Raw genomic sequence first — 14,266 nt, forward strand, 5'->3', positions numbered from 1 at the left:
TACTCTCTACCGAGAGCACTGGAGCTTCAGTGTCCGTATATACATAGTAGTCTTTGGCATCTATATTACTTGCTCTGTGGCTTGCGTAGTTGGGACGATTCCGGTCGTTGGTGAATTTGCTCGCACGATAAATTTGTAGGAGAGCCCGTGGGAGATCGTCGTTCACCGATCTGATAACCAGATGAGACGTATTTTTTATTAACAAATATGCCTATAATTGCTTGCCTATCGAAAAGTGGTCATGGCTATTTTTTTTTACAGTACTTTAAGTACGATTTTTTTTTATTTACACTTTTGGCGTCATAAAGAACAGATAACTGAAGGTGTGACTCGCTCGAAATTTTATTTCTACATATTGGCTCGCGAGCCAAAGAAGGTCATTAATCTGGTTGAAAATTGGCTCGCTCGGCTACCGCGCGTATTTTGTACGCAACTTTAGACGTTAAGAAATTAAAAATTAGGTATAAAGGAACTCCAAGGGTGTAAAAATAAAACAAAATATAGATTAAACAAAATGTTTATTACAAACATTGTCACATAAGCGTCATCAGTCTGTTATAAGCTTAATATTAATATACACAAGACATATTTTACAACTTTACATATAAAGCAAATAAATAATACAAAATTAACATATTCCTTTACGTATTAATCAAGCTAAATATTAATACACGCAGCATCAATTTTAAATGTATTATACTCTTTCACTCTTAAGCATTTCTTCTTATGATAGAACGAGACAACAGTCTTTAAAAATCTTTACTCTGGTATGTTGTTATTCACAAAACCTAAGCCGTTGCATTCGATGATGTTTTCAGAGTCTTCTGGACGAATTGAGAATTTCACCTGAAATTAAAAAACATTTATTATAAACAAATATACTTCAGATTTAGATTAACTAGGTAAAAGAAGTAACAGTACGAAAAAACCCAACTATCTGCTAGAAAAGTACAATCAAAATCGGTTTAGTCGTTTTTAGAGAATTAGAAACAAACAAACAACTGTTGTTTTAGTTATAACTAAGTATACATTAAGGCATTTTAATATTAATATACATAATTATTTACCTTAGCTATAGTTTCAGCTATATGTATAGCGGTCTGTGTGTGCAGTGTGACGTCACCAACTAGTACCGACGACTGGCCTGAAGCTAGGCACATGTACAGTATCATCTGGTCCTGAAACAATTCGATAACAATGACTTGCATCAATTTCACATGTGATGAGAACGTAAGTAAATATAATTAACTAGATTTCCGCCCGCGTTTTCAAAGAAAAACCCGCATAGTTCCCGATCCCATGGGATTTCCGGGATAAAACCTATTCTATGTGTTAATCCAAGTCACCCTCTATATGTGTGCTAAATTTCATTGTAATCGGTTCAGTAGAATTTGCGTGAAAGAGTAACAAACACACACACACACACACATCCTCACAAACTTTCGCATTTATAATATTAGTAAGATATAGTAAAAAAAACTAAAAAGCACACTTAAACGCATGAAATTATTGTATAGTCAATAATAAGGTAATCCTTGATAAGGGTACAAAGTTGAATTAAATCTGTCTATTTAACGAAGGTCAAAATCGAGTCCGTTGCATTTACAAACCTTACCAACTTCACCAAAATAATGAAAATACCTGTGCATGCGGATCTACACACGCTTTAGATTCCAGAACTTTCCGTAACGGTTCCGCCGCTTTCCGCCCCACTTGCTGCGACTCGATCCCGCGTCGCCCGAGCGCGTCGCTACCAACTACGCAACCACTCGCGAACGTAGCTGCTAGACTAAAATAAATAAAAAAAAAATTGGTTGTCTGTAAAGTCGGTTTACTGACGATAGTTGAACGTGACAACGTCCGATTGTGCTTCTTTGTCGCTCGTTCCGAGCTCTCGCTCGCACTTCAAGCCTTACATGGAACGCCTCAGAGCGAGGTAACGCCGCATGTTTTTTCGTGCGTGCAACCGGCTCTATCGAATTATAAGACGTTGTCACGTCAAAAAATTGAAACTAAATTTTTAGCAGGTTTTGTAAAAAAAAAGGACATATGTACAAGTTAAACAAATATAATATGTGGATTTCTATAATTGAACACTCAAATTTTTATTATAAAACTTTTTTTTCACAAATACGAGTCAAAATTCAAATACTATTAGAGGTTTTGTAAATGTCATGTAGTTATATGTTAAAATTAATATTTTTTTATTAATGACTACATAAAAATATGAATTGCACAAAATTATAAAAAATTTTAAAGTATTATTTTTTAGAATGGAGAATGGAAGAAAAAATAAAGGTAAATCTTACACAATGCCCGCACAATTATCGGTCGCCATGTTCCGATCTTCTTTATAACTGTGAATGTTAGCGGAGTACCCTCGCAGCTCGGCCTTCGCCCCGTCACTCATTTGATACGCCATCTAAAAACAGATTTTTGTAAATTTTCACATTTAGTTCAAATTTTTTGTCTGTTGTGTCTGATATACCTAAACTTATATTAAGTAAATTAACATATTTCTTCGTGATTGATTTTACGCGAGTATTATACATGTAGAAATTAAAGACTACCGGATTTTAAACGCGATTTATTCATTAATCATTATATTATCGCGCATATAAACACAACAAAATCACAAAATTAATAAATGTTTAAAATCCAGTAAATTATTTAATTTCTGGACCATATTTTTGTAAAAAATTAAGTTTAATTTTTCCTTAAGATAATGAGTAAGGGTAATCGTTTTATTCAATTATGCCTTGTTAATACAAAAATTTACTAACTTGCTATTTTAAAATGACAATAATATGTAGTACTTCTGAACTAAAAGTTAATGTAAAAACTCAAAAGAACTTACTTTGACAGGCAATGTGCCAGCCACAAAGCTCCAACCGTATATACTTTGAAGCTCCATTCTTTCCACAACAGAAACACTATGTAAAGATCTGACTGGAGTAACATCAACTCGGACATGACCACCGCCCCGGGGGAAATAACTGAAACGAACATACAAATATTTGACTGACCGATTGGCTTGGTTGGTAGTAGCCCTGCCTTCCAAGCCAGAGGTTGTGGGTTTGATTCCCACCCGGGGCAAATATTTGTGTGATGAACATAGCTGTTTGCTCTGTGTCTGGGTGTTGAATATCTATATAAGTATTTATTTAAAATTATATATGTATGTTTATCAGCCATCTGGTTTCCATAACACAAGCGAAAGCTTAGGATGGGATCAGATTGTGCCATGTGTGAAAAATTGTCCTGAAAAATATTATTTACATTTTTCCTTATATGAGAAATCAAGAAGCACAGTAAGAAATAAAGTAACTTTGACCAAATTAATATAGAAGACACTTTGATAACACAACTAAAATCTAAATATGTTTATACCAAGTACACAAACAAATAAACATTATTTTTCACAATATAAAGAGTTAAAACACTGTCTACATGTCTACTAAATTAGAAGTATATTTAAAAATTACATGTATACATATTTAAAATACTTATTATTATTTCTAAAACTAGATTTCCGCCCGCGGCTTCGCCCGCGTTTTCAAAGGAAAATCCGCATAGTTCCCGTTCCCGTGGGATTTCCGGGATATAACCTATCCTATGTGTTAATCCAAGTTACCCTCTACATGTGTGCTAAATTTCATTGTAATCGGTTCAGTAGTTTTTACGTGAAAGAGTAACAAACATCCATACATCCATACATCCATACATCCTTACAAACTTTCACCTTTATAATAGTATTAAGATAAGATATTCCTATACTTCACTTACCCCCTCCTAATTATTTCCATAGAAAAATCCCCGCCAAACCACTTAAGGATATTCCTAAATACCTTATCCATATAGTCTATCTGAGGGGCCATGTCAGCGTTGGTGCCTCCCTTGAGGTCCAGAGTAACAGGCGAGTCGGCTAATAATGCACATGGTAAAGCCACTTGAAGGAGAAGACTTATTGAACTGTGAATATTTAATTAGTGAATAAATATACACACATAATTAGACTGTCTCTTTGACGTGACAAAGTCTTATAATTCGATAGAGCCAGTGACAAAGAAGCACAATCGGACGTTGTCACGTTCAACTATCCTTAGTAAACCGACTTTACAGACAACCAATTTTTTATATTTATTTATTGTATACAGAATCGTTCATTGTACTTACAGCAGCAGATTTATTAAGGTGATTCTTATGACAATGTAATTTTTTACAATGTATAGCAATAAAATACAAAATACTATTGTGTAATTTTTAGTTGAATATTTAACTGATCTAAGTATCTAATTGGAGTTACATTAAGTCATACAATAGATTTTTAGTCAAAATTTTTTCTTGATACAAAAAAATAACACAGTTACTAACCCTGCAGTTTGAGTATCTGCTACATAGTGGCCTCCTTTAAGTTTTCCTGGGATAAATTCAATTTCGGTAGAGCCAATATTTGCACCTTTTAATTTGGCTTTACACATTTCAGCTACTAGTTGTATACCTGTAAAACATAATAATGAGTGATATTTTTTTTTTTTAACATGTAAAATTGGTCAATTAATAAAAAAAATCTTCAAGTAGCTATGTAATTGAAGCTTATGAAGTGATAGTTAACAATATTAAATAATAAATTAATAGGAAAACTAACCTTTTAAATGTTGAGCTGCTAAGCCAGGTTTGCTTCTTCCTGCGCGAATATTCAATACTCTCACAGGAATACCAAGAATAGCACTCAGTGATATAGTATTGCGTAAAATTTGACCTCCCTATAAAATTAAAATATTGTTTATTGATTTATATTTAGTAAAAAATCTAATAAAATCATAAAATATATTGAACTGACCCCTTCTAAAACGCTTCCGTCTATTTCCAAAATTTCAGACATTATATGCGTTACCTTACTCTTATAAATCTCTGTATTAATTATTATTTTAGATAATATTATATATTATATTATATATTAATAAAGAACCGGCTAACGCATGAGCTGCAAAATTTTGCAAAACAATATTTGACAATTTTGTTTTGACAAACAGCTGGTTCCAGTGTTGCCACTCAAAAGAGGCACTATAGAAAGGGTTCGAACACAGAAACAAGTTCGAACTTCGTTCGAAATGGCTAAGAAATAAGAATTTACCAAAGCCTTTTGATCACGAATACTGATTACTGGAGCCAAGACTGGAGCGGAACTCACCAGAAGTCAGAACCACCAGAACACTAGCAATTAAAAGTGATAGTTTTTCAGTTTTCTGGTTCGATTAATGTGATTAAAATTTTGTAATATTAGGGCCGGCGCCCACTGCCGGCACGGCGTGGCGTGGCAGGGCAGAGGATTTTATTACTAATGAAGTTATTTTGAATCTTATTTCAATCAGTTTAGAATTCAAGTTACTTTATTTCGATGCCACGATGCCGCGACGTATCGCAGGATGCTGCAGCATGACGCGGCACGCCGCAGGATGCGGCGGCATGACGTGTCTTGCTGTTTCATTCCAAGGAATGCCGCGGCGCGCCATTGCATCCCGCGAGGCGTATGCGTCACTTTGGGGTCGAGGAATTATGATTGTTAGCTAGTTGAAATAAGGTTGAAACTTATGCAGCATTAGTGGGGCTTTTAGCAGGATGCCACGGCATGCCACTGAATGCCGCGGGATCACGCAGCACGCCGCGGGATGCCACTGCACGCCGCGGGATACCATTGCACGCCGCGGGATGCTCTGCCGTGCCATGCCGTGCCGTGCCGGCAGTGGGCGCCGGCCCTTACTAGGTATTCCAATTCCTAGAATTTTTATTGGTTGACTAAACTTCATTGGCCAATAAGAACGCTTTGTTCGAAATTTATTCGGTTCTTTTGGCATGGTAAAGCAAGGGTAAAGCGCAAAAATTTGCAAATTTGGCGCTATTTCGAGGGAATTGTATAATAAATTACTGAGAAGATTATTCTTGATCACAAACGATTATCTTAACAAAATAATAGTTGTAACCTTATAGCATTAGTTGTAATCAAGAATAATGTTCTCACTAAAAATATTTGTCTTATAAATGTTAACATTTTAGGACGCACATATGGATGTCAACAGACAACAACAACATATTGACAGATGTTGGAAATCGAATCGACACGAAATTCCTCGCAAAATGTCAATAAATGTTTTGTTGAGATTAATTATTATTAACAATAAAATAGGACGCGCTTCTTGCATGTGCTGAACTTTAAAACTTGACATACATGTGCTATAAATGAACATATATCTGATGATATTAAGCTGTGATTATTTTTGGGCATTTTGATTAGCTAAAAGTTGCTTGCGTCTCCAAGAATGCAGAGGAAACCAGGATTCCCCGTAGCAAACTGCAACATCAAAATGGTATTTGTATTGTTTATTATTTAATTGTGTAGTATATAAATAAAAACACAGTATTCGGTTCCCAGTAATGCGATATAATAATATTTATTTACTTAAATGAATACTGAAAGAATAAACGCGTACAGTAATGCAATTACTGTATTAAGTTGTTTTTATGTAACGTGTACATCGTTGTTTGATCTTGCTATATTGACTTAAAGTTTGTTAAGTTGTAGTATATATGTTTATATATTTTTAATTTAATTTAAATTTTTTGGTGTTTTGTTCAAATATTGTTTATTCGTAATATGTTATTGTTTGTTTATTCATATAATGATTATGTTTAAAGCCGGACAGTTCAATAGTCCCAGACATTGCTGGTGATGATGATTGGGAGCCGCAGCAGCGGAGACAGCAACTCATTAATTTTGGCCACTCGCAGTGGACATTTAATAATTGGAGTTGGTCGGTGACTAAACAGGATTTGGGTTTGTATTGCTTTTATAGTATTTTCTTATTTTTGTCCATTATTTTTGTAAATTTATTATAAAATTCCCAATATTTAGTAAAGTTATATGCAGTTTTAGCACGTAATAATTTTAAAATAGATATTTAGAAATATACCTATATTAACCTAATAGCCTAAATAACCTAATATCCTAATAGATATAGATATTTAGTAATATACCATACATGTGTTTTATTTTTGCAGATTTTGTTGAATTAGTGAATGGAAAATATACAGCTGGTGTGGCAGCTTTTGTCAATGTGACTGTGAAGAGCTTGGACATCCATCGTGAGAATGTTGGGTATGCTACATCTGCGGGTGTCACTAAAGGATCCGCTATACATAGGGCAAGAAAGGTATGTTGGTATATATTCTACTTTTTCGCAACAATACATAAAGTATCATTGATTGAACATCATTTTTAACGATTGAGATGTTGTCAAGTATGTAAGAAATGAACTGAATGATATGTTTTACATTATATCAATATATTTTATGAATTTGTATATTCCAGTGTGCTGTAACAAACGCCTTGCGCGAAACGCTGCTCAGTTTCGGCGGGAACGTCGCCTCAGATCTGCTTGAATTATTAGAAAGTAACAAAACGGAGACGCCAGTGGAGCCGCAGCAGGAGAACAACCCGAACCTGCTGAACAAGCCGACTGAGCCGAAGAACTCGCAGCGCAAGGAGCCGGAGGGCGTGAGTGGGGTGCGGGTGCCGCCCGCGGTCAAGAACGCGCCGCCCGTGGCGCTGGCGCACGTGCCGCCCATGCCGCCCAGCGTGCCGCCCAGCGGGCCCGCCCCGGCCAGCCTGCCCCCGCGCCCGCCCGCCAACGCCCCGCGGCCGCCGCGCCCCAACGTAAGTTTCGTGGTGCCGCTGATGGGCGGCGTGGTGCCCCCCCCGCTGTACGCGCCCCCCCGCCTGCCCGCGCCGCCCCCCCTCTACCCCAACGCCTACTACGAGTACTCGGGCCCGTGGCACTTCGCCTACGAGCCGCACGGTAACGTCAACCTGAACTTCAACGTGCCGCCCAAGAACCTCGTGGTGAACGGGCGCGGCTCCGTGGAGTGCAAGAACGCGTGCCGGCAGGGCCCCGGGCCCGAGGAGCCCGGCCCCTACCCGCCGCCGCAGAACCAGGGCTGCTGGATCAAGCCGACGATCTTCTACGACGGCTTCTGGACGGAGCAGAAGGTTAAGAAGTGGGTGGCGGAGCAGGTCGAGAAGCAATTCCCGGAGGACGCGTCCAAGGCGTCGTCCCCGGGCGGTCCAACGGAGCCCTCCGCACCCAAGTCCTAAGGGTGGAGTGGAACATATGCTGTCCGATCCTATATGTTGCGGGTGCAAAATATAAACAAAAAATACACTGCTAGTGATTACTCCTTGCCGACGTTTAATCGGTGCGCCCGAATTTATTATTTTCGTCTCTCCAATAACGAGTCTCAATTTTGAGATAAAAAATAAAAGCAATTTTAATGCATTTTATTATCCCTGTAAAAGGGTTTATGTTTCGCCCCGCGTTACAGCATATGTTTAGAACCTAGTGTGCTCAAACCCTAAAAAGTATATTTTAAATCTCTAGACACGTAGCGTTTCGAAGTTAGTGATTATACACTTAGTTGATGTAAGTATATTTTTATTCAAAATACACTATTTTTTATCGAATTTTTCCTGAAGTTACTAGTTATAGGTATAGGATGTTAGGATGTCGGCCGTTTGAAGCTTAGCGTTGCAGAGAAATTTAATAGGGGTGGTTAAGGGGCTAAATTAAATGAACATTAATTTTATGGATTGAAATGGTTTGTTTTGTGGATTGAAATGGTAAAACAAACCATTGAATACAAATACATAGGTACAATAAAAGGTATTCTCTAGAAAATCTTATTTTACTTCTTAATTTTTAACAAAGTAAAAGTATGATTTTCAAAGACTTTATTAACAACTAAATCGCCCCGCAGAATGTAATAGAATCGGTATAGTGTGCTTTCTATACTGTGTGCAGGATTTGTAGTTGTTATAAGCAATAATAGATATATTCAGCCAATTAAAATTGATCCAATCACTGTCACGAAGTTTTAACAATAGCTGAGGGTAATGTGAGCATTGCCCGGGTCTTATTTCTATTTATGTATTTACACATAAGTAAATGTAAAACTACGATAATTTATATAATAAAACCTATATACAGACAAACACACACCTACTCAAACATATTTAAGTAACACAGTCTGACGAGCACGCAATAAAAAAATCGTGTGAAAGTAGTGGTTTAAGCAATAAGAGTTTAAAAAACTTTACAATCAATCAGTCAATTGCACTTTACAAAAGCCAAGAATTTACATAACATACTTAACATACAATATATTAACTTTTTTTTTCACTTTCCTAAACAATATAATATTTACATGATATTATTTTATAGGTACTTACTCAATATTTTGGAAGTAACCAGGCAATGCTGGTACCCGCCAGCTATTTTGCCTATATATTTACATAGCTATATAGAAATGTTTACAAATTTTTATAAACAAAGTATTGTACTCGAATTTAGTTCTAAATAAAGGAATTGCATTATGTACATAATTCGTACGTAGATATAATGATATTGTGTGGAATTCAATACGTGTTTTTATTACAATAAATTGTTTGAAATTGAAACATGTTTGATTGTTTAGTTTTGGTTGAACCTTTTTAATTTTATGTTTATTTTAATTTAATTTTTTTTACTATGAAAACAATACTTTTTCTTTTCCCTCATATTTCTGTCAGTGAATATACAAAATTGAAGTTAGTTTTAAAAATCTCCATAAGTTTAATTAACGGCAGGAGGCGAGCGAGGAAGAAGCGCGGGCTGAAAGAAAAAGGCGCCAAAAACAAGCTCAGGAACAATTCAGACTAAAGCAACTTGCGAAACAGAAAGACATGGGTTAGCCTTTTGATATTGTTTTGACTGTATAACACATTCCTTTTAATACTATAAGACGTTATATTTTTCGCAATAAGTTACCCTAATTATAATTTGTAAACTCATTGTTCTTAACGCATTGCTGCTCATACAGATATTTTTTTCTAACAACATTATTTTGCTGTTTTTTTTTTCATTTGTATTTCTGATAAGCTTATTTTCTTGTGTTTCTTTCATTTGTTGTCTGAATTTAATTTAACTCTTTTTCCTTTATTTTCTTTGTAATAAATGCTTTCTGTGATTGGCTCTTTTTGTTTTTAAATTTCCACCCCTTCAAGAACATAAAAATCGGTCATTTTTTTATAAAGCAACACTATATCCATGCCCAAAACATAACTTTACGTCTATTTCTTAAATAAAGTTCTCACAATAATGGTAGTTTCAGATAATAACGAATTTGATAAAAACTGCACTAGTATTGATAACTTATTAATGGGACTTCCTACGCAAGACATAGTGATAGAAGAGACGGGCAACATCGTGGAAGAGAACAAGCGCAAATCTCCCGCGCCTGAGACCAGTGTTGCCAAACGACGAGCCAGTGTTATGAATAAGCTTGATGTTGTACAGACGAAATAAAATATTTTCACAGTATATTTGTTTATTGAAACAACTCCTTTAGATTAATAGTACACATAATAGTACTAGGTACAACTGATAATAAGTTTTTCTTTTTGAACTGTAGTCGGGAGTAAATAATACTAAATACGACCAACATATTCTACGAGTTTACATCAACAATTAAAATTTCAATGGGGATCGATGACAATATTTACCAAACTTTTATGAGTTAAAGCTCCCAAGCGTAAAAGTGTTAATATTTTTTAACTATACTTAATATTAATTAATAAAGAACAGAAAAGGATTGCTTTGGTTGTCTCAACATTTTCTATTTACTATCAATCTCTGATCTTTACTGATAGGTATTATAAAGCTGAAGACTTTGTTTGTTAGTTTGAACGCGCTAATCTTAGGAACTACTATTCCGATTAGAAAAATTCTTTCGGTGTTAGATAGCTCATTTATCGAAGAAGGCTATAGGCCAGGTGTTCCCAAACTGTGCGCCGTAGAAAGTTAACAGGGGCGCCGTGAGTCGATGATCGATCTGTTTATATTCGCGTGAACCGCAAATTAGCTAGGTTTGGTGGGTATAAATTAAGTAGTATAAAAATAATATCTTCAGTAGATATGGTTCTTGCTTTTTATAAATTTACTTGAATTGTTTTTGTGATGAAAAATATCATACAGACCGAAAAAATAGCGATATTGCAACATATTGCGCTTTCAATGTTTGCGTCGTTGAAAAATCCATAAAACATGATTTGATTTTCCTTTATGGTTGAAATTACACACAAATTTTCACGCAAATAATAAAAAGGTTAAAATCATCAACCATCGCTTTAAAACTTTGTTTTAAACTGAGCGCCACGGAGTCATCCCGAGAACTACGGAAGTGCATTTATATGCACTTCCGTAGTTCTCTCTCTTCCATATAGATTAGTGTAAAAATAATGTCTTCAGTAGATAATATGGTTCTTGCTTTTTATAAATTGACTTGAATTGTTTTTGTGATGAAAAATATCTTACAGACCGAATAAAATAGCTATATTGCAAGAGAGACTAGCAAACAATACAGAATTTCGAGATTTAAAAACGACTATAAAAATAAATCTAGACGTGATACAAAGAAAATGTAAGCAGCTAGTTTGTAAGATATTTTACATTATTGTGTCTGTGTGTAGAGACAGAGATAGATATCATAGTCTGAATTAGCACTACTTTTCACCCAGGTACCAAGCGGGTTCTAGTATTCGAGCTAGTAGTAGATGGGGGCAAGGTAAATAAATAAAACATCACAATGCGAAATCATATTTTATTAAAATCACTAACAAGTTAAGGCCTTATACAAGTATATACAGGACTAAATATAAAAATAGTCTAACAGTTATTGTACTGAGGCGAAAAACGAAACGTGCCCTACATTCAAAACTAAACTAAAATCAATTATCATGAACTTACAAACTAAAAAGAATTCTCCAATTATATCAATCGTCACCCTACTTACTTTTAGGCGTTCTAAACACGACCCAATTAATTTTAAGCATACATTAAATGACATACAAAAATATTATATTAATAAAACTCCCGCATCTTCATACGAAGGAAAATACTACACCTTCTGTGCTTTCTTTATTTCACAAATGAAATAGTTTACTAGAACATTCTCGAATGTGTTTATGACGCCTAAAAAACTTAAAATCAATTACAATAAGATCTAAGGTGATATAACAACCAAGCGTATGTATATTTCCATTTAACTAAAACAAGGTCGATTGAAACATAACCCCAAATGGATCTTCTATATTATAAACATGGACGTATAAAAAAAGACGGACGCCGTATTACGAACAAACAACGCGAAGCCACCATAGTAAGCTAGCGATCGTGTAAAGACAATGAACACGCACACACTCTCACCATAGTAAGCTAGTCGGCCGCCATTACGTCGTGAACTACCGACTGATTAACTGCGTCACTGTTTCACAAAAAATATTTAAAATGCCGTCTTGCGTGGTTAAATGGTGTCGCAACAGTACAATTTTAAATAACAAAACACAAGGGATTACATTCCACAGGGAAGCAAGTTATTTCTTTTATGTTTTAATGACAAAATTATTACGGCAAAATTTATAGAAAAAAATACAGCTGCCATTGTCATCAGGACAGCTGTTGCCATGGCAACATGGCACACACACATGGATGTTTCGCCGCCATTACTAGGCTTCACTCAATGTTTAGGCGATATACCGTCCGTCTTTTTTTATACGTCCATGATTATAAATATACTTTTATTTTTATACAAAAAAAACCCAGACACGATATTCAAAATGTAAAATGATTAACGCGTTCAAATAAAACCAAATAAACGAATGCCTCCATTTCCAATGTTTCAATGGTTTTATTTAGAACCAAATTTCAATAGTTACTTGTTGATTTTTATAAATATATTTCACTTATTTATCTTAGGAAATACAGTATTATATTTCGAACGGCTGTTCAAAAAAAGGTCGTACTTATAAAATAACTAATAACCAATTGATTTATTTCCATTTCATTTATTTTAATTTAGTGTTTTAAAAATGCGATTTATTTAAATGAAAAATACTAAAAATTAAACCAATGTTATTTACTTATTATAAATATATAACCGTTAAAGTATTATTTGAACAACCCATGGTTACATTGTTCTATAATATAAGTATTATGTATACAGTGTTATATTATAATTTATAATATATTTGCTACTATAACCGGATATCATATCTATTAGCGCGTATACGCACTATGCGGGTAGCCGTCCGGCTGACCGCAAGCACAATTATGTACGTAATATTCATTTCTATGCGCACTGCGATGCGGCTACCGCAGACCGCACAGTGCGCATAGAAATGAATATTACGTACATAATTGTGCTCGCAATGCGGCTACCCGCATAGTGCGTATACGCTCTTAGTATCATTGATACACCACGCCTTATTTATACAGTAAATAGATCCTCTAATGTTAATCAAAGTTATCGATCGCACAGTATTCACGCCCAACGAGAAATTGTTACAATGCATTTTATCAATTAAAGAATATGCGCATTATATTAATTTTTGATTTTTTATTATTTCCGTGTTTTTAATGATTATAAACATATAAAGATGACATTTACGGCTGTATACGAAAATTGTCAGTTATATTTTTATCTCAAATAATACGAGACTATTAATTGGTTTCAATTGTAATTTCAATCTTTTAATATATAAAATTATCGTGTCGCTTTGTTTGAAGTTAAACTCCTCCGAAACGGCTTGACCGATTCTCATGAAATTGTGTGTGCATATCGGGTAGGTTTGAGAATCGGCCAACATCGATTTTTCATGCCCCGACGGGATAAGAGTAAGGCATTATTATTATAAGAAACTTCGTATGAATAACAAAATTATTCGATCGACGTGTGTCGATATACCGTTTTATCGATCGTGTGTAACATAAAATTACACCAAATACATCTTATTTCTTTCTAAAATATCTCCAGGATGAACACGATGTCTTAAAACAGTAATATTTCCTGTAGAATGAAAGAGCTATATAAGTGGTCTAGCGCCATCACTTTCCCACACTGGAATTAAAACTGCTTTAGGACATTATAGTAATGATATATTCTTGGTAATACATATAAATGTAAACAATAACAATATTTTCACTGCTTCTATAAAACTGTTAAAGTTTCTGTATAAAAATACATTAGGTACAATATAATATATAATATGCAGTTCCAAATTTTTTGTGCAAATCTACTATATGATACATTTTCGATGTTATACAATATATTTAGTCAGTGTTATTTTTAAGAAATAGTTGAAGTAATTTATAATAACACATTTTTATTAAACATGGAA

At 34.8% G+C, this 14,266-nt stretch overlaps 2 protein-coding genes and 2 long non-coding RNA genes across 7 annotated transcripts in view; 1 reads left to right on the plus strand and 3 right to left on the minus strand.

Moving 5' to 3' along the window:
- Positions 1-519: 519 nt before the first annotated feature.
- On the minus strand, positions 520-5,017 carry Rtca (RNA 3'-terminal phosphate cyclase). Its single transcript, XM_089704894.1, has 9 exons — positions 4,844-5,017; positions 4,649-4,766; positions 4,375-4,501; positions 3,787-3,972; positions 2,858-2,996; positions 2,310-2,422; positions 1,642-1,789; positions 1,068-1,178; positions 520-846 (listed from the first exon to the last, which is right to left on the minus strand). Exons 1-9 carry the CDS (start codon positions 4,883-4,885, stop codon positions 760-762), a joined length of 1,071 nt encoding a protein of 356 aa, XP_089561020.1. The 5' UTR covers positions 4,886-5,017; the 3' UTR covers positions 520-759.
- A 1,063-nt stretch (positions 5,018-6,080) lies between these two features.
- On the plus strand, positions 6,081-10,404 carry LOC149481921 (uncharacterized). 3 transcript variants are annotated; one of them, XM_089704570.1, is made up of 6 exons: positions 6,081-6,368; positions 6,697-6,835; positions 7,060-7,211; positions 7,370-7,714; positions 9,680-9,779; positions 10,198-10,404. In XM_089704570.1, exons 1-6 carry the CDS (start codon positions 6,321-6,323, stop codon positions 10,395-10,397), a joined length of 984 nt encoding a protein of 327 aa, XP_089560696.1. In that variant the 5' UTR covers positions 6,081-6,320; the 3' UTR covers positions 10,398-10,404. The 3 variants fall into 3 exon arrangements, with proteins under 3 accessions (XP_089560696.1, XP_089560697.1, XP_089560695.1); XM_089704571.1 differs by having other exon boundaries at positions 10,204-10,404; XM_089704569.1 differs by lacking the exon at positions 10,198-10,404 and having other exon boundaries at positions 7,370-9,698.
- A 1,273-nt stretch (positions 10,405-11,677) lies between these two features.
- Positions 11,678-13,206, minus strand: LOC149481922 (uncharacterized). The gene is made up of 2 exons (XR_016316822.1): positions 12,646-13,206; positions 11,678-12,174 (listed from the first exon to the last, which is right to left on the minus strand). It is a non-coding gene; the product is annotated as an uncharacterized LOC149481922 (long non-coding RNA).
- A 686-nt stretch (positions 13,207-13,892) lies between these two features.
- The window catches only part of LOC149481923 (uncharacterized), a 172,156-nt gene continuing 171,782 nt past the window's right edge, over positions 13,893-14,266 (minus strand). For both annotated transcript variants that reach the window (XR_016316831.1, XR_016316832.1), the window contains exon 2: positions 13,893-14,161. This is a non-coding gene — a long non-coding RNA (uncharacterized LOC149481923). The remainder of the gene's footprint in view (positions 14,162-14,266) is intronic.

The sequence above is a fragment of the Colias philodice genome, chromosome 16 (genome assembly GCF_061535455.1).
Source record: "Colias philodice isolate Cphi_HAF_F1 chromosome 16, ilColPhil1 Martin Lab GWU primary, whole genome shotgun sequence".
NCBI classification, from domain to species: domain Eukaryota; kingdom Metazoa; phylum Arthropoda; class Insecta; order Lepidoptera; family Pieridae; genus Colias; species Colias philodice.

Bases quoted from the DNA above. Each gene is read 5' to 3' on its own strand.
- Rtca (XM_089704894.1), bottom strand. From the start codon at position 4,885: ATGTCTGAAATTTTGGAAATAGACGGAAGCGTTTTAGAAGGG. The intron at 4,767-4,843 runs GTCAGTTCAATA...TTAATTTTATAG, and splicing joins ACGGAAGCGTTTTAGAAGGG to GGAGGTCAAATTTTACGCAA. The intron at 1,790-2,309 runs GTAAGATTTACC...TATTTATTTTAG, and splicing joins GATAATTGTGCGGGCATTGT to TCTAGCAGCTACGTTCGCGA.
- LOC149481921 (XM_089704569.1), top strand. From the start codon at position 6,321: ATGCAGAGGAAACCAGGATTCCCCGTAGCAAACTGCAACATCAAAATG. The intron at 6,836-7,059 runs GTTTGTATTGCT...TTATTTTTGCAG, and splicing joins GGTGACTAAACAGGATTTGG to ATTTTGTTGAATTAGTGAAT. The intron at 7,212-7,369 runs GTATGTTGGTAT...TGTATATTCCAG, and splicing joins CTATACATAGGGCAAGAAAG to TGTGCTGTAACAAACGCCTT.